Source organism: Heterodontus francisci, chromosome 2 (assembly GCF_036365525.1).
Source record: "Heterodontus francisci isolate sHetFra1 chromosome 2, sHetFra1.hap1, whole genome shotgun sequence".
Lineage (NCBI taxonomy): Eukaryota > Metazoa > Chordata > Chondrichthyes > Heterodontiformes > Heterodontidae > Heterodontus > Heterodontus francisci.
The window spans coordinates 164,741,916-164,766,810 of record NC_090372.1 but is presented as its reverse complement, the minus strand read 5'-3'; the positions used below and the strand labels follow the sequence as shown (position 1 = coordinate 164,766,810).

General features: G+C 44.1%; 1 protein-coding gene across 1 annotated transcript in view; it reads right to left on the bottom strand.

Annotated features, from left to right (window-relative positions):
• Positions 1 to 24,895, bottom strand: part of mrc1a (mannose receptor, C type 1a) — a 212,880-nt gene that overhangs the window by 78,721 nt on the left and 109,264 nt on the right. The window contains exons 9-12 of the mRNA XM_068013390.1: positions 21,315 to 21,437; positions 13,389 to 13,504; positions 8,645 to 8,796; positions 7,324 to 7,523 (exon numbers count right to left, since the gene is read on the bottom strand). Coding sequence (XP_067869491.1) covers positions 7,324 to 7,523; positions 8,645 to 8,796; positions 13,389 to 13,504; positions 21,315 to 21,437 — 591 coding nt within the window. The remainder of the gene's footprint in view (positions 1 to 7,323; positions 7,524 to 8,644; positions 8,797 to 13,388; positions 13,505 to 21,314; positions 21,438 to 24,895) is intronic.

Sequence of the window (24,895 nt, the reverse complement as noted above, 5' to 3'; positions counted from 1 at the left end):
AACCATGCTGTCTCTCGCTAATAAGATCGTTTGTTTCCAAATGGGAGTAAATCCTGTCCCGAAGAATCCTCTCTAATAGTTTCCCTACCACTGACGTAAGGCTCACCGGCCTATAATTTCCTGGATTATCCTTGCCACCCTTCTGAAACAGAGGAACAAAATTGGCTATTCTCCAGTCCTCTGGGACCTCACCTGTAGCCAATGAGGATGCAAAGATTTCTGTCAAGGCCCCAGCAATTTCTTCCCTTGCCTCCCTCAGTATTCTAGGGTAGATCCCATCAGGCCCTGGGGACTTACCTACCTTAATGCTTTGCAAGACACCCAACACCTCCTCCTTTTTGATAATGAGATGACTGAGACTATCTGCACTCCCTTCCCTAGGCTTATCATCCACCAAGTCCTTCTCCTTGGTGAATACTGAAGCAAAGTACTCATTTAGCACCTCACCCATTTCCTCTGGCTCCACACATAGATTCCCGTCTCTGTCCTTGAGTGGGCCAACCCTTTCCCTGGTTACCCGTTTGCTCTTTATATATGTATAAAAAGCCTTGGGATTTTCCTTAATCCTGTTTGCCAATGACTTTTCATGACCCCTTTTAGCCCTCCTAACTCCTTGCTTAAGTTCCTTCCTACTGTCTTTATATTCCTCAAGTGCTTCATCTGTTCCTAGCCTTCCAGCCCTTACAAATGTTTCCTTTTTCTTTTTGACTAGGCTCACAATATCCTGTGTTATCCAAGCTTCCCGAAACTTGCCAAACTTGTCTTTCTTCCTCACAGGAACATGCTGGTCCTGGATTCTGATCGGCTGACGTTTGAAAGACTCCCACATGTCAGATGGTGATTTACCCTCAAACAGCCGCCCCCAATCTAAATTCTTCAGTTCCTGCCTAATATTGTTATAATTAGCCTTCCCCCAATTTAGCACCTTCACCCGAGGACTACTCTTATCCTTATCCACAAGTACCTTAAAACTTATGGAATTATGGTCACTGCTCCCGAAATGCGCCCCCACTGAAACTTCGACCACCTGGCCGGGCTCATTCCCCAATACCAGGTCCAGAATGGCCCCATCCCTGGTTGGACGATCTACATACTGTTTCAAGAAGCCCTCCTGGATGCTCCTCACAAATTCTGCCCCATCCAAGCTCCTAGCACTAAGTGAGTCCCAGTCAATATTGGGGAAGTTAAAATCACCCACCACTACAACCCTGTTACCTTTACATCTTTCCAAAATCTGTCTACATATCTGCTCCTCTACCTCCCGCTGGCTGTTGGGAGGCCTGTAGTAAACCCCCAACATCGTGACTGCACCCTTCTTATTCCTGAGCTCCACCCATATTGCCTCGCTGCATGACCCCTCTGAGGTGTCCTCCCGCAGAACGGCTGTGATATTCTCCTTAACCAGTAATGCAACTCCCCCACCCCTTTTACATCCCCCTCTAACCTGCCTGAAGCTTCTGAAGCCTGGAACATTTAGCTGCCAATCCTGCCCTTCCCTCAACCAAGTCTCTGTAATAGCAACAAAGAACAAAGAACAAAGAAAATTACAGCACAGTAACGGGCCCTTCGGCCCTCCAAGCCTGCGCCGATCCAGATCCTCTATCTAAACATGTCGCCTATTTTCTAAGGGTCTGGATCTCTTTGCTTCCTGCCCATTCATGTATCTGTCTAGATACATCTTAAAAGACGCTATCGTGCCCGCGTCTACCACCTCCGCTGGCAACGCATTCCAGGCACCCACCACCCTCTGCGTAAAGAACTTTCCACGCATATCGCCCCTAAACTTTTCCCCTCTCACTTTGAACTCGTGACCCCTAGTAATTGAATCCCCCACTCTGGGAAAAAGCTTCTTGCTATCCACCCTGTCTATACCTCTCATGATTTTGTACACCTTAATCAGTTCCCCCCTCAACCTCCGTCTTTCTAATGAAAATAATCCTAATCTACTCAACCTCTCTTCATAGCTAGCGCCCTCCATACCAGGCAACATCCTGGTGAACCTCCTCTGCACCCTCTCCAAAGCATCTACATCCTTTTGGTAATGTGGCGACCAGAACTGCACGCAGTATTCCAAATACGGCCAAACCAAAAGTCCTATACAACTGTAACATGACCTGCCAACCCTTGTACTCAATACGCCTTCTGATGAAGGAAATCATGCCGTATGCCTTCTTGACCACTCTATTGACCTGTGTTGCCACCTTCAGGGAACAATGGACCTGAACACCCAAATTTCTCTGTACATCAATTTTCCCCAGGACTTTTCCATTTACTGTTTAGTTCACTCTTGAATTGGATCTTCCAAAATGCATCACCTCGCATTTGCCCTGATTGAACTCCATCTGCCATTTCTCTGCCCAACTCTCCAATCTATTTATATTCTGCTGTATTCTCTGACAGTCCCCTTCACTATCTGCTACTCCCCCAATCTTAGTGTCGTCTGCAAACTTGCTAATCAGACCACCCATACTTTCCTCCAAATCATTTATGTATATCACAAACAACAGTGGTCCCAGCACGGATCCCTGTGGAACACCACTGGTCACACGTCTCCATTTTGAGAAACTCCCTTCCACTGCTACTCTCTGTCTCCTGTTGCCCAGCCAGTTCTTTATCCATCTAGCTAGTACACCCTGGACCCCATGCGACTTCACTTTCTCCATCAGCCTACCATGGGGAACCTTATCAAACGCCTTACTGAAGTCCATGTATATGACATCTACAGCCCTTCCCTCATCAATCAACTTTGTCACTTCCTCAAAGAATTCTATTAAGTTGGTAAGACATGACCTTCCCTGCATAAAACCATGTTGCCTATCACTGATAAGCCCATTTTCTTCCAAATGGGAATAGATCCTATCCCTCAGTATCTTTTCCAGCAGCTTCCCTACCACTGACGTCAGGCTCACCGGTCTATAATTACCTGGATTTTCCCTGCTACCCTTCTTAAACAAGGGGACAACATTAGCAATTCTCCAGTCCTCCGGGACCTCACCCGTGTTTAAGGATGCTGCAAAGATATCTGTTAAGGCCCCAGCTATTTCCTCTCTCGCTTCCCTCAGTAACCTGGGATAGATCCCATCCGGACCTGGGGACTTGTCCACCTTAATGCCTTTTAGAATACCCATCACTTCCTCCCTCCTTATGCCGACTTGACCTAGAGTAATCAAACATCTGTCCCTAACCTCAACATCCGTCATGTCCCTCTCCTCAGTGAATACCGATGCAAAGTACTCGTTTAGAATCTCACCCATTTTCTTTGACTCCACGCACAACTTTCCTCCTTTGTCCTTGAGTGGGCCAATCCTTTCTCTAGTTACCCTCTTGCTCCTTATATATGAATAAAAGGCTTTGGGATTTTCCTTAACCCTGTTTGCTAAAGATATTTCATGACCCCTTTTAGCCCTCTTAATTCCTCGTTTCAGATTGGTCCTACATTCCCGATATCCTTTCAAAGCTTCGTCTTTCTTCAGCCTCCTAGACCTTATGTATGCTTCCTTTTTCCTCTTAGCTAGTCTCACAATTTCACCTGTCATCCATGGTTCCCTAATCTTGCCATTTCTATCCCTCATTTTCACAGGAACATGTCTCTCCTGCACGCTAATCAACCTCTCTTTAAAAGCCTCCCACATATCAAATGTGGATTTATCTTCAAACAGCTGCTCCCAATCTACATTCCCAGCTCCTGCCGAATTTTGGTATAATTGGCCTTCCCCCAATTTAGCACTCTTCCTTTAGGACCACTCTCATCTTTGTCCATGAGTATTCTAAAACTTACGGAATTGTGATCACTATTCCCAAAGTAGTCCCCTACTGAAACTTCAACCACCTGGCCGGGCTCATTCCCCAACACCAGGTCCAGTATGGCCCCTTCCCGAGTTGAACTATTTACATGCTGCTCTAGAAAACCCTCCTGGATGCTCCTTACAAATTCTGCTCCATCTAGACCTCTAACACTAAGTGAATCCCAGTCAATGTTGGGAAAATTAAAATCTCCTATCACCACCAACCTGTTGCTCCTACATCTTTCCATAATCTGTTTACATATTTGTACCTCTATCTCACGCTCGCTGTTGGGAGGCCTGTAGTACAGCCCCAACATTGTTACCGCACCCTTCCTGTTTCTGAGTTCTGCCCATATTGCCTCACTGCTCGAGTCCTCAATAGTGCCCTCCTTAAGCACAGCTGTGATATCCTCTTTGACCAGTAATGCAACTCCTCCACTCCTTTTACCTCCCTCTCTATCCCGCTTGAAGCATCGATATCCTGGGATATTTAGTTGCCAATCATGCCCTTCCCTCAACCAAGTCTCAGTAATAGCAATAACATCATACTCCCAGGTACTAATCCAAGCCCTAAGTTCATCTGCCTTCCCTACTACACTTCTTGCATTAAAACAAATGCACCTCAGACCACCAGTCCCTTTGCGTTCATCATCTGCTCCCTGCCTACTCTTTCCCTTAGTCACGCTGACTTCATTATCTAGTTCCTTACAGGCTTTAGTTACTACCTCCTTACTGTCCACTGACCTCCTCATTTGGTTCCCATCCCCCTGCCACATTAGTTTAAACAACATCATATTTCCGAGTACTAATCCAAGCTTTGTGCCTGTCTTCACAAAAGAGTGGGAATATGCAGACATTGTAGTTAAGGAGGAGGAGTGTGAAATAGTGGAAGGGATAAACATAGAGTGGAAATATTAAGGGGTTTATCATCTTTGAAAGTAGATAAACCACTAGGCCAGGATGAAATGTGTCCCAGGCCATTAAGAGAAGCAAGGGAGGAAATAGCAGAAGCTCTAGTCAACATTTTCCAGTCCTCTCTGACTACAGGCTTGGTGCCGGAGAACGAGTACTTTGTACCATTGTTTAAAAATTACAGACCAGTCAACCTAACCTCAGTAGGAGGCAAATTATTGGAAAAAAATTCTGAGGGACAGTATTAATTCTTATTTAGAAAGGCACAGATTAATCAAGAACAGTCTGATTAACGTTATTGAATTTTTTGAGGCGGTAACAAGGAGGTTTGATGAGGATAGTGCATTTGATGTAGGCTACATGAATTTTAGCAAGGCTTTTGACAAGATCCCACATGGCAGACTAGTCAGGAAAATAAAAGCCCATGGGATCTATGAGAAAGTGGAAAGTTGGATCAACAAAGAATAATGGTCTACAAGTGTTTGTGACTGGAAGGCAGGGGTGACTACACTTCTCTTGCGGATTCCGGAGGGCAGAAAGAAAAGTTTAATCTTACATTACATGATCTCCTCGGTGGTCTTAGCTGATCCTTGGAGTTGGATTTTCAAATCATGGTCAGCAATCCAACACCCAGATAATTTCCGTGGGCCAACCCTGCACTGTGGCTGCATCACTCACGTGACACAATTTTCAAATGCCAATGCCCTAGTTGGGTCGGAGGCGAGCTTGGTGCCCAATTTATGGCACCAAGCTCTGCGAGGAGATGGAAGATAGCTGTTGCAGCAGGAGCCTCAAAGACAGATGGCAGCCAGGACAGGGCCTTCCACTGCCTTGAACAAGGCAGGCAGTGACTCGTGGGGTACAGCAGGGATCGGTGCTAGGAGCCCAGCTATTCAGAATATATTTCAACGATTTAAATGAGGGAACTAAACATAATATCTCCAAATTTGCAGATGACACAAAACTGGGTGGGAGGGCGAGTTGTGAGGAGGATGCAGAGAGGCTTCAGGGTGATTTGGACAAGTTGAGTGAGTGGACAAATGCATGGCAGATGCAGTATAATGTGGATAAATATGAGGATATCCACTTTGGCAGCAAAAACAGGAAGGCAAATTATTATCTGAAGGCTATAAACTGAGAGAGGGGAATATGCAGCGAGACCTGGGTGTTCTCGTACACCAGTCGCTGAAAGTAAGCATGCAGGTGCAACAGGCGGCAAAAAATGCAAATGGTATGTTGGCCTTCATTGCGAAGGATTCGGGTACAGGAGAGGATGTCTTGCTGCAATTATACAGGGCCTTGGTGAGACCACACCTGGAATATTGTGTGCAGTTTTGGTCTCCTTATCCGAGGAAGGATGTTCTTGCTATAGAGGGAGTGCAGCAAAGGTTTACCAGACTGATTCCTGGGATGGCGGGACTGACGTATGAGGAGAGATTGAGTCAGTTACGATTATATTCGCTGGAGTTCAGAAGAGTGAGGGAGGATCTCATAGAAACCTGTAAAATTCTAACAGGACTGGACAGTGTAGATGCAGGAAGGATGTTCCCGATGGTGGGGAAGTCCAGATCCAGGGGTCATAGTCTAAGGATACGGGGTAAACCATTCAGGACTGAGATGAGGAGAAATTTCTTCACCCAGAGAGTGGTGAACCTGTGGAATTCGCTACCACAGGAAGCAGTTGAGGCCAAAACATTGTATGTTTTCAAGAAGGAGTTAGATATTGCTCTTGGGTTTAAAGGGATCAAAGGATATGGGGCAAAAGCGGGAACAGGTTACTGAGTTAGATGATCAGCCATGATCATAATGAATGGCGGAGCAGACTCGAAGGGCCAAATGGCCTACTCCTGCCCCTATTTTCTATGTAAGAAAAGAGACAGGAATTCAGAGGGCCAGAAGTCTCATCGCACAGCCAATCGGCCAGGCAAATGGCCCAATCCCACAGCAAGACACTTGGTGGCAAAAATTTTCCCATCCATAAAAAAAAAGATTGCATTTCCCTGCAATCTGACAGCTATGCACTAATGTGCACCAGACTGTTTGGGTTTGGCTTTGAAAATTGCCTCCTGTCCCTGCCTGGCCCATTAACAAAGTCCTCAAGAAGCTTAATGGGCTGTTAATTGGAGGCAAGTAGGTTCCCAGTTCCTCCCTTCCCACCCGTCCTTTGAAAATTGCGTCACGGTCCGGAGGCATCATGATCCAGTGGTGCCCTCTCAGAATACAACATTCAATGTGTGCCCACACCCTTGCTTGCCTCATCATGCAATTGGAAATGAAGCCCTTGCTGTCTGGGTGGTCACTGCGGGTGCCCTGCTGACTTCCTGATTAAGATAGCATTGGGGCCCTATTGAGGTATTAGGACCTTGATTTGCATAAATATAAGAGGCCCACTTGACTCAGGTGGGCATCTCATACATCGTAAGAAAATCAGGCAACTGGATTGTGCATAGAGCAGTTAATTCACCATTTTAATTGCCCACCTCCCCATGGCAGGTTTCCCCCAGGTAGGGAAGTTAAAATAATTCCCGAAGTGGCAGAAGGCTGTTTTTAAAAAGATGGCACACAGGTTGTCTTTAATAACATACAAACTATAAAAGGGCAGAATTTAAACATTCAGTGGGCTTACTTTGTAGCAGTATCCAGATCCTTTGTATGTTTCCCAGCCTTCTGAACAGGTTGCGACAGGAGTTGTTGGCATTGTTGGAGGAGATGTTGCACCAGCCGCCCACTGTTCGCAGATATATTTTGCTTTGTTCGTGCAGTCATAAACACCCCACAAACCAGCAGCTTTTCCAGTTGCCATGCCAACACAGCCAGCTTTTCTCCCTGCAAATAATAGTGTAAATATCAAATTTTCTAAGTAACCAAATGAACTAACAGGGAAGAAACAGATCAAGGACTGAATTTTCAAAATGGGGTTGGGAACACGACATCTGAATTATTTCTGGGTCCTGACCCCGCATCTGAGCTGCGTCGCTAGCACAATGCAATCTTCAAATTATAATGCCCTAATTGGACAGGAGGTGTGCTCAGCGCCCAATTATTGGTGCCAAAAGTCTGCAGGAAGCAGGAAATCCCTGCAGCCAAAAAAAAAATGTCCTGTGCTTGGCCCAGTGCAAGACCCCCATGGGCCCAAAGCATTTCATCGTGCAGAAATAAAGTTTTAACCCTGTTTGCTGTGAGCCCGACAGTAGTGCACTATCGAGCACCAGACTGGTCGGGCTTGCTGGAATTGCCTTTGAAAATTGTCGTGTGGACCCTGGCCCCTTAATGACCTTCTTCATGGGCTTAATGGGCCATTTATTGGAGACGAGGTTTTCCCCATTCCGTTCCCCCAACCTGTCCTCATGCTGAAAATATTGGACTGTCCTGGAGGCATTGGGTTCCGGAGACGATTTCCGGGACCACGATTATCTAATCACATCCACACCAGGTCCCAACCCCACAGCCATTTGAAAATCTGGCCCCAATACTCCTCAAACAAATTGAAACCATTGGATTTTACTTGAGAAAGAGTAATAATTTAATGGACAGTACTATAACTCAACCATATCATTTTTATTCAGGTACAAAATGACATATTGAAACGTGGAGATCAACACCAGGCTGGGGAATATTTGCTTTTTACATGACAGAGAGAAGGGGGACAATTTTAACCTAAAGTGCCCAGGGAGAAACTGATGGAGTCGGGTGCAACACTGGTTTTACACCCCACCCAATTTTACTCTCCATTAAAGTCAAAGCAGCCTAATATTGGGTGCTATGTAAAACCCACGTTTCACCCAATCTTGTGGGTTTCCTCCCTGGCAAATTATGTTAAAATTGCCCCCAAGATTTCTGTTCATACTGCTGCCCAGTGGTGGAAAGTACAATTACAGATCAGTAGACAGGAAATAAATTCTACCTAACAAGATGCTATGTTAGGATTTGGAGTGCTTAATGCCCACCTGGCATATTGATATTCCAATTTGTAAACAGTAGTGTCTCCCCATTCACAGACTTGAAGATCATTTTATTGTCTGTATCAGATTTTATGCCAATCCAAAAATATATCTCAGGTCGCAGACCAATTAAGCTCGTCAGAAAAGCTTGCTCATACCTGGAATGGAGAAAAAATATCAAGTAATAGAAAGCTTGTTACCCTCCAACGAGGCAAGAAAAGTCTTTCCATCAGTAAGAAACTTTGATTTAAATGTTCTAGTTTCATAGAATGATACATCACAGAAAGAGGCCATTTGACCCATCGTGCCTGTCATCATTTAGCATTAACAATAAAAACAGGAAATACTTAACAAATGCACACCTAATTTACTAACTATCTAGTAATGGCCTCATACTTGACCAGATGCTTTCAGAGTATGACCAATGATCACTCCCAAAATGCTGTTCCTTTTTGGCCCGGTAAAAGCAAACATTTTCATTTTATACACATTTACTATTAATTAATACATAACCTAGATACATTACCCTGTGCTTATATTAAAATCCATCTGACATATCTCAATCCATCATAATTGGCTGAAGACAATGGCCTAGATATTGGATCACCCCAAAACCCTATTACTTTGGAACACTCTTCCTTGAAAAATAATGTCTAAGAAGTCAATAATTCTAACAAAAAGGCAAAATACTGTGGATGCTGGAAGTCTGAAACATAAACAGAAAATGGTGGAAACACTCAGCACGGCAGACAGCCTTTATGGAGAGAGACGCAGAGTTAACATGTCGAATCAGTAACCTTTTGTCAGAACTGGGAAATGTTACAGATGTAACAGGTTTTAATCAAGTACAGAGAGAGGCAAGGAAAGGAGGGGAGTGAGTTAGTTGGGGAGGAAAATAGTTCTGGCATGTGGATTCTCAATTTACAGTATCATTTTTGTGAAGTAAACTATTGATCAAGCCAAAGAAAGGAACTCGGTAGGTCAAGGGCCAGATGGTCATTTGCAAATGAATGAATATGATTAGTAAGCACAGATTTACAGAAGGAAATGAGTTTGGAGGCTAAATCAAGTATGCAGTAATTACAAACCAATGTAGAATTTAATTTTGAGGATTTAAGCAAGAATATTAGTGATACATTCATTGATATTTTCTGAGCTCCATAAATATTAGGAACATAGGACTTAGGAACAGGTCTAGGCCATTTGGCCCTATGAGCCTGCTCTGCCATTTGATAAGATCATAACTAATCTGATTGTGGTCTCAACTCCACTTTCCTGTCTGCCCCCCATAATCCTTGACTCCCTTCTCTATCAAACATCTACCTAACTCAGCCTTGAATAAATTCAATGACCCAGCCTTCACTGCTTTCTGGGGAAGAGAAATCCACAGAGTAATGACCCTCTGAGAGAAAAAAATTCTCCTCATCTCCGTCTTAAAAGGGAGACCTCTTATTCTTAAACTGTGTCCCCTAGTTCTAGTCTCCCCCACAATTGGAAACATCCTCCCGGGATCCACTCTATCAAGTGCCCTCAGGATCTTATATGTTTCAGTAAGAGCACCTCTCATTCTTCTAATCTCCAATGGGTATAGAAGTACCAACTGTGGACTTGAGGATACAAAATGGAGTTTCAGTACTCAAGATAAAATAAATAAAACATAAACAGATAATTATAGACTGGTTAGGATAAAATCTGCAGTCGGAAAATATGTAATATGTAATATTTCGTATTTTTTGGTGTGAACAATTGAGGAAACAACCTGGCTGTCCATCAAAATTGTATTATGGTTTTACATAGACATAGAACATAGAACATAACAGCGCAGTACAGGCCCTTCGGCCCTCGATGTTGCGCCGACCTGTGAAACCATCTGACCTACACTATTCCATTTTCATCCATATGTCTATCCAATGACCACTTAAATGCCCTTAAAGTTGGCGAGTCTACTACTGCTGCAGGCAGGGCGTTCCACGCCCCTACTACTCTCTGAGTAAAGAAACTACCTCTGACATCTGTCCTATATCTATCACCCCTCAACTTAAAGCTATGTCCCCTCGTGTTTGCCATCACCATCCGAGGAAAAGGACTCTCACTATCCACCCTATCTAACCCTCTGATTATCTTATATGTCTCTATTAAGTCACCTCTCCTCCTCCTTCTCTCCAATGAAAACAACCTCAAGTCCTTCAGCCTTTCCTCGTAAGACCTTCCCTCCATACCAGGCAACATCCTAGTAAATCTCCTCTGCACCCTTTCCAAAGCTTCCACATCCTTCCTATAATGCGGTGACCAGAACTGCACGCAATACTCCAGGTGCGGTCTCACCAGAGTTTTGTGCAGCTGCAGCATGACCTCGTGGCTCCGAAACTCGATCCCCTTACTAATAAAAGCTAACACACCATATGCCTTCTTAACAGCCCTATTAACCTGGGTAGCAACCTTCAGGGATTTATGTACCTGGACACCAAGGTCTCTCTGCTCATCTACACTACCAAGAATCTTCCCATTAGCCCAGTACTCTGCATTCCTGTTACTCCTTCCAAAGTGAATCACCTCACACTTTTCCGCATTAAACTCCATTTGCCATCTCTCAGCCCAGCTCTGCAGCCTATCTATGTCCCTCTGTACCCTACAACATCCTTTGGCACTATCCACAACTCCACCGACCTTAGTGTCATCCGCAAATTTACTAACCCACCCTTCTACACCCTCTTCCAGGTCATTTATAAAAATGACAAACAGCAGTGGCCCCAAAACAGATCCTTGCGGTACACCACTAGTAACTAAACTCCAGGATGAACATTTGCCATCAACCACCACCCTCTGTCTTCTTTCAGCTAGCCAATTTCTGATCCAAAGCTCTAAATCACCTTCAACCCCATACTTCCGTATTTTCTGCAATAGCCTACCGTGGGGAACCTTATCAAACGCCTTACTGAAATCCATATAGACCACATCCACTGCTTTACCCTCATCCACCTGTTTGGTCACCTTCTCGAAAAACTCAATAAGGTTTGTGAGGCACGACCTACCCTTCACAAAACCGTGCTGACTATCGCTAATGAACTTATTCTTTTCAAGATGATTATAAATCCTGTCTCTTATAACCTTTTCCAACATTTTACCCACAACCGAAGTAAGGCTCACAGGTCTATAATTACCAGGGCTGTCTCTGCTCCCCTTCTTGAACAAGGGGACAACATTTGCTATCCTCCAGTCTTCCGGCACTATTCCTGTCGACACTGACGACATAAAGATCAAGGACAAAGGCTCTGCAATCTCCTCCCTAGCTTCCCAGAGAATCCTAGGATAAATCCCATCTGGCCCAGGAGACTTATCTATTTTCACACTTTCCAAAATTGCTAACACCTCCTCCTTGTGAACCTCAATCCCATCTAGCCTAGTAGCCTGAATCTCAGTATTCTCCTCGACAACATTTTCATTTAGTTCCTGGCAGATTATAGAGTTTCTCTCAATTATGCCTTTAGTTGGCATTGTTTGCCTATAATCAATCTACAGCTCACCGGAATATAATGGGCATTTACTGATAGTCACTTTAAGAATGATGTCCCTTTAAGATTTTAGTATGCTAATGAGCAAAGTACCAGGATGCAATCATGTGACTGCCAGCCAGTCTCCCTCTGTAACTGTGACACCAAGAGGCAGAGGAGGAATGAGTTGAAGCATCATCTGTTGGTTCTTCGAGATGAGGTACCACATCTTTCCAAGAATGACAAGGCATCAAAGGTAGTCATCTTGAGAAAAGCAACAGAGAGTGTGAGCAGGCTGAAGGCAGAGCAACAGAACCTGAATGCAGAGAGGGAGGAACTTCAGAAACACCAGCAACAGATGAGACGTAAATTCCCCAAGCAAGAGTCATCAAATCACCGAGACGACATATGGACTTTTGAGCCTCTATAATTGTAAGGCTCATAATCTCTATACCTATGTAAATAATTTTGATATCTAATGTTATGTGTTTTACTTTTAACATACGAGACTTATCTTTGGAAAGAAGAGGGATGTTGTGTGATTGCCTGTCAGAGTGATATCCCTTTAATATCTTAGTATGCTAATGAACCAAGTATCAGATACAGTCATGTGACTGCCAGCCAGTCTCAGTCTTTAACTGTAGCACCAAGAGGCAGGTCATGTAAATAGCTCTGCACTGTACATACTTGTTAGCTGTTAATAAACCTGTTTGAGAACTCCACGCATCTCATTTATGTTGCAACAGACAACATAAAAAGCTTCTCATTCCTGTCATTGGTGGGTATTTGGAGATGATAGTTGACCAGGAATTATAAAATATTGTTGAATTATTTATATCTATTAAGTGGTCATTGGCAGAGTTATATGCTTTCCTTGTTAGATAGTAGTATCCGTTTGTAATTAATTGGCTATATAGTGTATTAGAGATGCCGGGTCCGCTATAATACAGATACCCGACTTGCATCAACCAGTTTTCATCAATATTTCCCATCTGTATTCACTATCTTGAAGTTTAGAGGGATTCAATAAAATACTTCAGTTAGAGTGACACAAGGGATAAGAACGTTTGAGCTGCTCCTTAAACTCTTCCAATGAATTGTCAAATTGAAATCTAATTTAGATTGGTGTTGGCCGCATGTGAGTGTTTATCCATTCATAACATTTCCTGATACATCATGATGTGTTATACCACTTTCCAGTAAGATTTCAGCATAACGTCTAACATTTCTCTCTAAATTGCAGATGCAACGTTACTTACCTTTCTTGAACATTGACAAGGAGTGCATTCTGCCTCTTGCACATATTAGATGCTTCATTGAATGTCTTTGCAGACTGCCCAATGAAATAGCAGTATGTCCCATATCTCTTCCAACCCTGTAAATAATAATCCACATATAGACATTTATATGAAAAACAGCATGCTGGAGACATAGGCAGACTTCTTATTGACCAGCAGAAACTAAGAGCTTTAAAAGGCAAAGGCTAAATTTAGTTATTGATGCTGCTGTCGACACTGAGGAATAGATTTTAAATATCAGGTGGCCCATTTGCAGAACATGCCAGCTGACCGGCTGAAAGTGCCAGTGACAGGTTTAATGTACCTTGAGTGCCTAAGTCTCACTACCATTCTACCAATGGGCTATTGCAGGCAGGAGGCTGCTTACATAGGCAACTTTTAACTTCACTAGCTCAGAGTGGCTGAAGCTAACATTCCGTCAGCATTCTAGCTCCTGATTGCTATCCAGCAACACCCTCTGGAAAACATCCTTGTGTATGAATAAGAGAAGGATAAGATTTGGTTTGATAATGATCCACATGGCTGAATAACCTTTTGATACCCACTGCCTAGACTTACACATAAGACTGAGTACTTGGACAAGGTCCCATAGGACAACTAATGCCTATGGAATTGCTGGAGCCAGCATTTTCAGGAGAGGAGTTGTGTGGTAAATTATGTAGCAGACACTACCAAATTATAAGTACAAATTAATTGCGATCCAAGACAGGACATGGCAGGAGTTTCATTATATTGTAAGTAACAACATTGCAACTTTAAATTTTTACATAAATAAGAACTAAAAAAAATAGGAGCAAGAGTAAACCATTTGACCTGCCGAGCCTACTCTGAATGAAGATATTTCTCCTCATCTCAGTACTAAATGATCAACCCCTTATAAGCTGTATAAAATGCTAGTTAGGCCACAGCTGGAGTACTGTGTCCAGTTCTGGTCACCACACTATAGGAAAGATGTGATTGCACTGGAGAGGGTGCAGAGGAGATTCACCAGGATGTTGCCTGGGCTGGAGCATTTCAGCTATGAAGAGAGACTGAAAAGGCTAGGGTTGTTTTCCTTAGAGCAGAGAAGGATGAGGGGGGACATGACTGAGGTGTACAAAATTATGAGAGGCATTGACAGATGAGATAGGAAGAAACTTTTTCCCTTAGCGGAGGGGTCAATAACCAGGGGACATAGATTTAAGGCAAGGGGCAGGAGGTGTAGAGGGGATTTGAGGAGAAACTTTTTCACTCAGAGGGTGGTTGGAATCTGGAATGCACTGCCTGAAGAGGTGGTAGAGGCAGGAACCATCACAACATTTAAGAAGTATTTAGATGGGCATTTGAAATCCCATAGCATACAAGGTTACGGGCCAAGTGCTAGAAAATGGGATTATAATAGGTGCTTTATGGCCAGCACAGAAACGATGGGCCGAAGGGCCTGTTTCTGTGGTGTATGACTCTATGACCCTTATCGTAATGCTGTGCCCCATTTTCTAGATTCCACAGCCAGGGAAAACAATCTCTCAATCTATCTACTCTGATAAATCCCTTCAGAATCTTAAAAGTAAAATATTGTAGATGCTGGAAATCTGAAATAAAAACAGAGACTGCTGGAAAAACTCAGCAGGTCAGGCAGCATCTGTGGAGAAAGAAGCAAAGTTAACATTCCAGGTCAGTGACCTTTCATCAGAATTGGCAAAGGTTAGAAATGTAATAACTTTAAAACAAATAAAGTGGGGGTGGGGGGCAAGGAGAACAAAAGGGAAGAAGTGTGATAGGACAGAGGGCCAGAGAGATTAACTGACATGGTAATGGGACAAAGGCAAAGAGAGTGTGCCAATGGTGTAATAAAAGACAAAGCATTAATGTAGAGGGAGTGTTAATGACAGAATGATGAGCAGCCCTAGCCAAAAGCACAAACGTGAAAAAAACAGTAGGCAGGCACATGGTAAAAAAAGTGATGGAACAAAATAAAATAAAAATAAAAAAGGGGCCAGTCATGCTCTGAGCATGTATGTTTCCATGAGATTACCTCTCATTCTTCTAAACTCACAGAATTACAGAAATGTTACAGTGCAGAAGGAGACCATTCGGTCCATTGTGTCCGCACTGGCTCTCCGAAAGAGCAATTCCTTCAGTTCCATTCCCCTGCCTTTTCCCCATAACCCTGCACATTCTTCCTTTTCATATAACTGTCTAATTCCCTTTTGAATGATTCAATTGAACCTGCATCCACCACATTCTCAGGCAGCGCATTCTAGATCTTAACCATTTGATGTGTGAAAAAGCATTTCCTCATGTCACTTTTGCTTCTCTTAACAAATATTTTAAATCTGTACCCTCTCGTTCTCAATCCTTTCATGAGTGTGAACAGGTTCTCTCTATCTACTCTGTCCAGAACCCTTATGATTTTGAATACCTCTATCAAATCACCTCTTAGGACTGTTTTCTTTGGAGAAGAGAAGGCTAACTTCTCCAATCTATCTTCATAACTGAAGTTCCTCAACCCTGGAACCATTCTTGTGAATGTTTTCTGTACTCTCTCCAATGCCCTCACATCTGTCCTCAAGTGCGGCACCCAGAACTGGATGCAATACTCCAGCTGAGGCTGAACTAGTGTCTTATACAAGTTCAACATAACTTCCTTACTCTTGTACTCTATGCCCCGATTAATAAAGCCGAGGACACTGTATGCTTTATTAACCGCTCTCTCAACCTGTCCTGCCACCTTTAATGACTTATGCACATATACACCCAGGTCCCTCTGCTCCTGCACCCCCTCTAGAATTGGACTGTTTTTTTTTTAATATTGTCTCTCCATGTTCTTCCTACCAAACTCAATCGCTTCACATTTCTCTGCATTGACCTTCATCTGCCACCTGTCTGCCCATTCCACCGACTTGTCTATGTCCTTTTGCAGTTCTACACTATCTTCCTCACAGCTCACAAAGCTTCCAAGTTTCGTATCATCTGCAAACTTTGAAATTACACCCTGTACACCAAGGTCTAGGTCATTAATATATATCAGGAAAAGCAAGGGTCCCAACACTGATCCTGGGGAACTCCACTACAACCCTTCCTCCAGCCCGAAAACCATTCATTAACCACTACTCTTTGTTTCCTGACACTTAGACAATTTTGTATCCATGTTGCTACCATCCCTTTTATTCCATGAGCTACAAGTTTGCTCACAGGTCTATTGTGTGGCACTGTATCAAATGCCTTTTGAAAGTGCATGTACACCACATCAACAGCATTGCCCTCATCAACCCTCTCTGTTAACTCCTCAAAAAACTCCAGCAAGTTAGTTAAACATGATTTTCCCTCATGAAATCCATGCTGGCTTGCCTTAATCAACTCACATTTGTCCATGTGACGATTGATTTGTCCCGAATTATTCTTTCCAGAAGTTTTCCCACCATTGAAGTTAAACTGGCTGGCCTGTAGTTGCTGGGTTTATCTTTACACCCTTTTTTGAACGAGGGTGTCATGTCTGCAATTCTCCAGTCCTCTGGCACCACCCCCAAGTCTAAGGAAGACTGAAAAATTATGGCCAGTGCCTCTACGATTTCCACCCTCACTTCCCTCAGTATCCTTGGATGCATCACATCTGGTCCTGGAGCCTTATCCAGTTTAAGTACAGACAGCCTATCTTAACACTTCCTCTTCATCAATTTTAAACCCCTCTATTATCTGATTTACCTCCTCTTTCAATATTGCCTAGGTTGCATCTTCTTCCTTGGTAAAGACAGATGCAAAGTATTCCTTTAATACCTCAGCTCTGCCATCTGCCTCCATGTGCAAATCCCCTTTCTGGTCTCTAATCGGCCCCACTCTTCCTTTTAAAACCCTTTTACTATTTATAGAACTCTGATGAACGGTCACTGACCGGAAATGTTAACTCTGCTTCTCTCTCCACTGTTGCTGCCAGACCTGCTGAGTATTTCCAGCATTTCTTGTTTTTATTTCAGATTTCCAGCATCTGTAGTATTTTGCTTTTATTTATATGTCATAAACACACTTTTTCTACTTTATCTTAATCTCTACCTCTTTTGTCATCCAGCTATGGATTTGTTTGCCCTACTTTTCCCCTTCGAGGGAACATACCTTGACTGTGCCTGAACGATCTCTTCTTTGAAGATAGCCCATTGTTCATCTACTCCAGAGGGTATAGATCCAATTTAGCCAGCCTCGCATCCCTTTCATCCCAGGGGCCAATCTAGTGAACTTTCACTGTACCGCCTCCAATGCAAATATTCTTCCATAATTATCTTGGGCAACAAATGCTGGCCTGGCCAGCGATGCTCACAACCCATGAAAGAATAAAAAAATAGAGCCCAAAACTTCGCACTGTACTCCTGGGTGATCTCACCAAAGCCCTATGCAATTGTAGCAAGACATCCTTATTCTTGTACTAATCCCTTTGCGATAAAGGCCAACATGCAATTTGCCTTCTTAATTGCTTGCTGTATCTGCACGCTAATTTTCTGTGTTTCTTGTACGAGTACACCCAAGTCTCTCTGAGCATCAATATTTAAAAGTTCTGATGAAAGGTCACTGACCTGAAATGTTAACTTTGCTTCTCTCTCCACAGATGCTGCCAGACCTGCTGAGTATTTCCAGCATTTCTTGCTTTTATTTCAGATTTCCAGCATCTGCAGTATTTTGTTTTTATTTAAAAGTTTCAAGCCTTTAAAAAAAATTCCGCTTTTCTATTTTTACTACCAAAGTCACACTTCCCCACATTATACTCTATCTGCCACCTTGTTGCCCACTCACTGAACCTGTCTATATCTGTTTGCAACCTTTTTGAGTCCTCCTCACAGCTTACATTCCCTCTTAATTTGGAATCATCATCATCGTCTCTTCGTCTCAGTTATGAGTATAGATGGTAAATATCTGAGGGCCCAGCACCGATCCTTGCAGCTCTCCACTAGCTACAGCCTACCAACTACTTTCTGCTTCCTGTCCGTTAACCAATGCTACCCATGCTACTATATTACCCCCAACTCCATGAGCACCTATCTTGTGTATTAACCTTTTGTGTGGCAGTTTATAGAATGCCTTTGGAAATTCAAGTATACTATATTTACTATTTCCCCTTTTTCTACCCAATTAGTTACATCCTCAAAAACTCTCATAAATTTGTCATACATGATTTCCTTTTCTTAAATAAGGCTCAAGATTCTGGGAAAGAAATATTAAAAATTGCTTTTCTTAAAACTTGACAGCTTAAATTGTGGAAAATGCACGATATGCTGAGTTATTCCTTCCCGTTCAGGACAATTAATCCCAACATTTAAAAAGCTGTAATTTTACAAGGGGCAGTGGCGTTAATAAACAGCCAGCCCACTCTGGGCCAATCAAGACCCTTAAGTGGCCAATTAACTGGCACTTAAGGGCCTCCTCTCCCCGCAGTGGGTATTTTATTCTTGGCGGCCGGATGGTGAAGGCCTCAGAACCCCACCTGGTGAAACTAAGAGGCCTTCTTGTGGGCTGGGTGGGGGGGACCCTCCTGGTGGGGCACCCGAAGTCCCAACCACCCCAAACACACAACACTGTGCCCTCCCCAAACTGACTCTCCTTGCCTCGCCGGGGCCCAGCCAATTGTCTCCAGCAAGACCCCAAAAACTTACCATAGTTCTGGGGCCGTCCTTTCTCTTGCTGTCGTAGCTGGGTGTAGTCCCAGCAGTGGCCTCCGCTCCTGGTGGTGCTGCTGGTACTAAGAGTTCCGGCCTGCTGATTGGCCGGCAGCTCCAGTAGGCAGGACTTCCTGCCTCAAGGAGGTGGAAGCCCTGCCCAAAACCAAATAAGGGCCTGGGGAGCGAGAAAATCCCAGCCTGGCTCCCCAGCCCAGCAGAGGCGGGCTTGCCACCGACTTTTCGGCCAGTGAACGGGGCCTCCCACCCAATGTAAAGTTCTAACCACTGAGTCAGTCTTTAAGCTCGCTTTCTGATCAGTAACAATATGATATGTCAATAACAACAAAAACAAGAAATGCTGGAATCACTCAGCAGGTCTGGCAGCATCTGTGGAAAGAGAAGCAGAGTTAACGTTTCGGGTCAGTGACCCTTCTTCGGATGTCAATATGTCAAGCTTTCTTGGCAATATATAAACTTTTTTTTCTAAGGCACTTAATCTTTCAACATTTTGCTAATAATGCAGATGTGTATTCTGCAGCACAGTGATTCCTGTAAATCTGCTGACACATGGCGCATTAACCTTACAGTACTGTAATCAACAGTAAGCCCTTCTTTCAGTGGCAGTGCTGTGAGGCAAATGAGGTTTAACTAAATGCTCAGGAAGTTTAATAGGTTAAGATAGTGAAGTGCCTTTGCAAAGCAGGTCAGGGAAGAGATGTAGTGGTTTTTGTCAAGGTTCATCCTGAGCAGCTCTGTAACACAGGACTCTGTGCTCTAGCTCTACGGGCTGTTCCTAGGGATGCACATTGAGATAACATCAACTACTGCTGGAGGATCATCAAATTGGTGAAAGACGCTCTTTGGTCTGCCCAAAACTTGCTGGTCTTCCAGTACAAAGAGTTGTCCATGACCGAGTGTGGTGCCAGAGGACTGGAGAATTGCAGACATGACACCCTCGTTCAAAAAAGGGTGTAAAGATAAACCCAAGCTCCAGGACTATGTACGAAGGGACGCACTAAAGCTTAGGGCAGCTGCCGCAAAGGCTTAATGGGGAAAGGCCACTGTGTAAGGTCCTCCCGCTATAGTTTACCGAGGGGTTGGAACCTGTGTAAAACCCTGTATGCGCCAAATATATTTTTGCTGTGTACTGCAAATGGAAAGAGTTGTGAGGCAACTCATGTTCTGTATCGAAGGAATCTCATCACTACTGTACTTCCTAAAATGTCAAATTTGAACTGTTTTGAACTGTGTTGTAATGATTTTTTTTTACAATTTTTTATGAATAAAGAATATTTTTTTAAAAAAAGGTTAAGACAGTGAATAGATGAGTTGACACACAAACCAAGTAAACTCTTAGTTCCATTGCAGGTCTGCCCTGAATTGACTTATTCCACCCAGGACAGTAACAGGGAAATTACAGCTGGTTTCAGAGTACCTCAATTAGGAAAAGGTTAGCCACACATTCCTGTTCACTAGACCGGAATCCCCACTGGAAATAAGCATGTGTGGGCATTGGGTAAGGACACAATGATGATCAACTCTGATGCCCCCTGGAGATGAGTAGCTTGCTGACGCTCATCAACTGGGCTGTCTCCTAACAACACAGAGCATGCGCAGAGTGATCGTGGATGTCATCAGTGCATGCAAACATTTTCCAGCTTGCCGGTATGAATGCATGCATGCGCCTGCTGACGTCACCACGCAATGACGTCCTCAGCCCTCAATAGCCACGATCGGCGGCTCCATTGCCCCGAAAAGTACTCCACTCCATCCTGGCTTCAATCGCCGCTTTCAATTTCCCGCTTCATCCTACCTCGCTGTTACCTTCCCTCAGCCACTCGCTGCCGCTATCGCTGCTTCCCCCCAAACCCAGCCATTCACTGAAGGCCTCGCCGCTTCCTCCCTCGGCCACTCGCTCCCGGCCTCGTGCTTCCCCCTTCGGCTGATTGCTCACCACCGCACCGCCCGAAGAAGTGGTGGAGGGTGGGGAACGAGTCTCAGAATGATGAGAAGCTCTGTCCACAAGTACAGCTTAAAAAACAGGCACATGGTTAAAAAATAAAATAAAATAACAAAAAATAATATAAGTAATATTAATAAATAATATCATTTTCTAAACTTTGCCAGGTCACAGATCTGAAACATTAACTCTGCTCCTCTCTCCACAGATGCTGCCTGACCTGCTGAGTATTTCCAGCACTTTCTGTTTTTATTTAAACTGGTGTCAGCTTTGACTTATTTCGCAGTAAATGCTTCTCCTTACCTTCAGACATCCTTCTTCCACAGGAATCACCTCCTCCTGTCCCCCTGGTTGCTTTGGAAGTGGTTTGCGTTTGCAGATATATCCATACTGCTGTTCACACACATGATCTGCCCAATAGCCAATCTGAAAAACACAAGAAACACATCAATGCTCATTTAAAATGTGATTGCAACTGGACAAACCCAATGCGGCAGAGTTTCCTTTACAGATACTATTAGGCTTCAGAAACCTTTCTCATAAGCATGTCACAGTTAAATACTTGAGGGTGAACTTGGGATCAAACACTGAATGTGCTGCAAATCGCCACTTTCCCTCAGAATAATCAGCAATATTAGTTTGAGCTGATTATTTGAACAATTCAAGTAAGACATTGTAACTGTGTTTCAAATTGTTGACCCGTCACCCATATTTACAAAGAGTATTAGTTATACAGAAATTTCTTTTAGTCCTAATATTGTCACGCTTTATACTGCCACAAGGATTTTTTGCAAACTCTGAAGTGCTGACATATTTACTATGCAAGGCAGCACAAGCTAATTTACTGCTATTCAGAATTGGAGTTGCAACTTACTTTGCTTTGGACAGTAAAGATATTCACTGAAAAGAAAGTTTAACCTTGGAATGGATTTTATAAACCTCCCCTGACTTTCTCTCCTTACCCCACTATCCTGAGGAACTGATGTCAATGTTTATATCAGTGGATTGTAGCAGGCCGAGGACAAAAATAAAACACTGTTCCTAAAGCTTGCACATAACTGTTGATCTCAGCTTATTTAAATAGCCACCACAATCTCATGGAGAGGACGGGCTGTCCATCACTGGCAATGGCATCAGCTGCCTGTGCGCAGGCGCTAGCACCATTTTTAAAGGGCAGCGAGCCCTGCTGCCTGATTTAAATTTTTCAAGACACACCCTCCAAAATTAAATAAATAAATTACTAATGCCCCTTTCCCATCCCCCCCATAACAATTACATTAACTATTTGTCCTTCCTGCCAAAACACTGACCTGGAACATTTGACCTTAACCCCCGCCAAACTGCACAAAGTTTACAGTTCATCCCTTCCCACCAACCCTACACCCATTATTTGACCCCATCCTCCATGCACTTAAATCTTACCTCCTCCCCACCAGTGTCGTCCTGCCTTTCCCCAGACGGGGATTTGTAGGAGCAGGAGTGCCAGTCGCCACACCTAAGATCGCGGCGGGCCCCCACAAGATCGCCTAAGTGTATGCAAATTCATTCACTTTATTGATTTGAATATTTTAATTGTGGTTCCATTGCCCAATGGTGGGGGGCCACCACAGAGCCTCGTCGCCGCCGGGAGGATCAGGCTGGGCCTTCATGGCATCAAGGTCCATGGCGGGCATCACCCGGAGCCACCTTCAGGCCCCTTCCACCCTGCTACAGAACCTGACACCTGGGGGAGAACAAGATCCAGCCCTAGAGGTGCAAGAGATATGCAGAGGCAAGATAGTACAGCCACCATGGATGGTTGTATTGCTGTCATCCATAATAATTTTTATTTTAAAGACCAATTTTGGCATCACTTTAAGGTGATGACACAGAATGCATTGTAAATAAGGAACTAAGGGGTTGGATTTTACCAAGCCTACGACATCGGGCTGTGTGGCGGGGATGGCCAGCAAGTGGTTCCGGCAGCAGTCTGTCACAGAGGCCAACGCCGGGAGGGCCCGGCCTGATCCTCCCGGTGGCGGCGCGGCTCTGTGGCAGCGCCCCACTGCTGGGCAACGGGACCTGGATTTAAATATTTAAATTACTGACATGCATAAATTTAAATCAACTTACCTTAAATCTTCTGGATCCGCCACGATCTTCGGCGCAGCGGCTGGCACAGCTGTGCCTTCAATTCCCCATCGAGGGAAAGCCGGTGTGACATTGGTGGGAACGGGGGAGGGTTAGGGTTTTCAGTGTGGGGGCAGACGGGGATGGTGGGAAGGGGTGAACTTTAAACTTTGTGCTGTCTGGGGGGTGGGGGGAAGGTCAGATTTAAAAGGCAAGCGATTTGCAGGAAAGGGCAAATAGTTAATGTCGTTATTATTGGGGGTGAGAAAGGGGCTTTAGAAATTTATTTGATAACTTTTGTGGGGTGTAGCTTTAAAAATTTAAATATGCCAACAGGGCTGGCTGCCCTTTAAAAATGGCACCAGCGCCTGCGCACAGGCAGCTGATGCCATTGCCAGGGATGGACAGGCCACCCCCTCCACGTGATTGTAGGGGGGAGGGTGGACCGCCCGGGCTATTTAATTGAGCCACCACGTGGGAGATTGTGGCAGCTCTTTGGTGTGCGGCTCGAATTGACCTCGCCGCCTACATCAGCGGCAGGCCTTTAAAATCCAGCTCAAGGTGTGTCTGTGTGTGTCTGTGTGTATGTGTGTGTGTATGTGTGTGTAGGTATGTGTATGAACATATGAATTAGGAGCAGGAGTAGGCCACTCGGCCCCTCGAGCCTGCTCCGCCATTCAATAAGTTCATGGCTGAACTGATTTCTCCACATTACCACCTACCCCCAATAACCTTTCACCCCCTTGCTTATCAAGAATCTATCTACCTCTGCCTTCAACATATTCAAAGACTCTGCTTCCACTGTCTTTTGAGGAAGAGAATTCCAAAGAGTCACGACCCTCTGAGAGAAAAATTTTTCCTCATCTCCGTCTTAAATGGGTGATTCCCTATTTTTAAACAGTGACCCCTGGTTCTAGATTCTCCCACAAGGGGAAACATACTTTCCACATCCACCCTGTCAAGACCCCTCAGGATCTTATATGTTTCAATGAAGTCGCCTCTTACTCTTCTAAATTCCAGCGGATACAAGCCTAGTCTGTCCAATCTTTCCTCATAAGATAGCCTGCCCATTCCTGGTATCAGTCTAGTAAACCTTCTTTGAACAGCTTCCAACACAATTACATCCTTCCTGAAATAAGGAGACATTCCCTACTTAGGTGTATGTGTGTGTGTCTATGTGTTGGTGTGTGTGTATGTCTATGTGTGTGCGTGTATGTATGTGTGTATATGTGTGTGTCTATGTGTTGGTGTGTGTGTCTGTATGTGGTTTTGTTCTTGCTGTAAACGCTAAGGGGAAATGTTATCACCAGGCGTTTATCACTTGCAAACATTGTCCTTGGGTAAGAGGGGTCAAGTTTCATTTTAATAAAAAAGATGCTATCTGCTAGCTATGGGGCAGCACAGTGGCGCAGTGGTTAGCACTGCAACCTCACAGCTCCACTGACCTGAGTTCAGTTCTGGGTACTGCCTGTGTGGAGTTTGCAAGTTCTCCCTGTGACTGTGTGGGTTTCTGCTCGGTGCTCTGGTTTCCTCCCACTGCCAAAGACTTGCAGGTTGATAAGTAAATTAACCATTGTAAATTGCCCTTAGTATTGGTAGGGAATATGGGGATTAATGTAGGATTAGTATAAATGGGTGGTTGTTAGTCAGCACAGACTTCCTCTTCCTGTCCCGTATATTTCCATATTCCTATAGTTTTTATCTAGAAGTGTTATGCCTGTTTCACATGATAGCTGCCCGAATTACATGAAAATGTTTTTTGCTGTTACAGTACA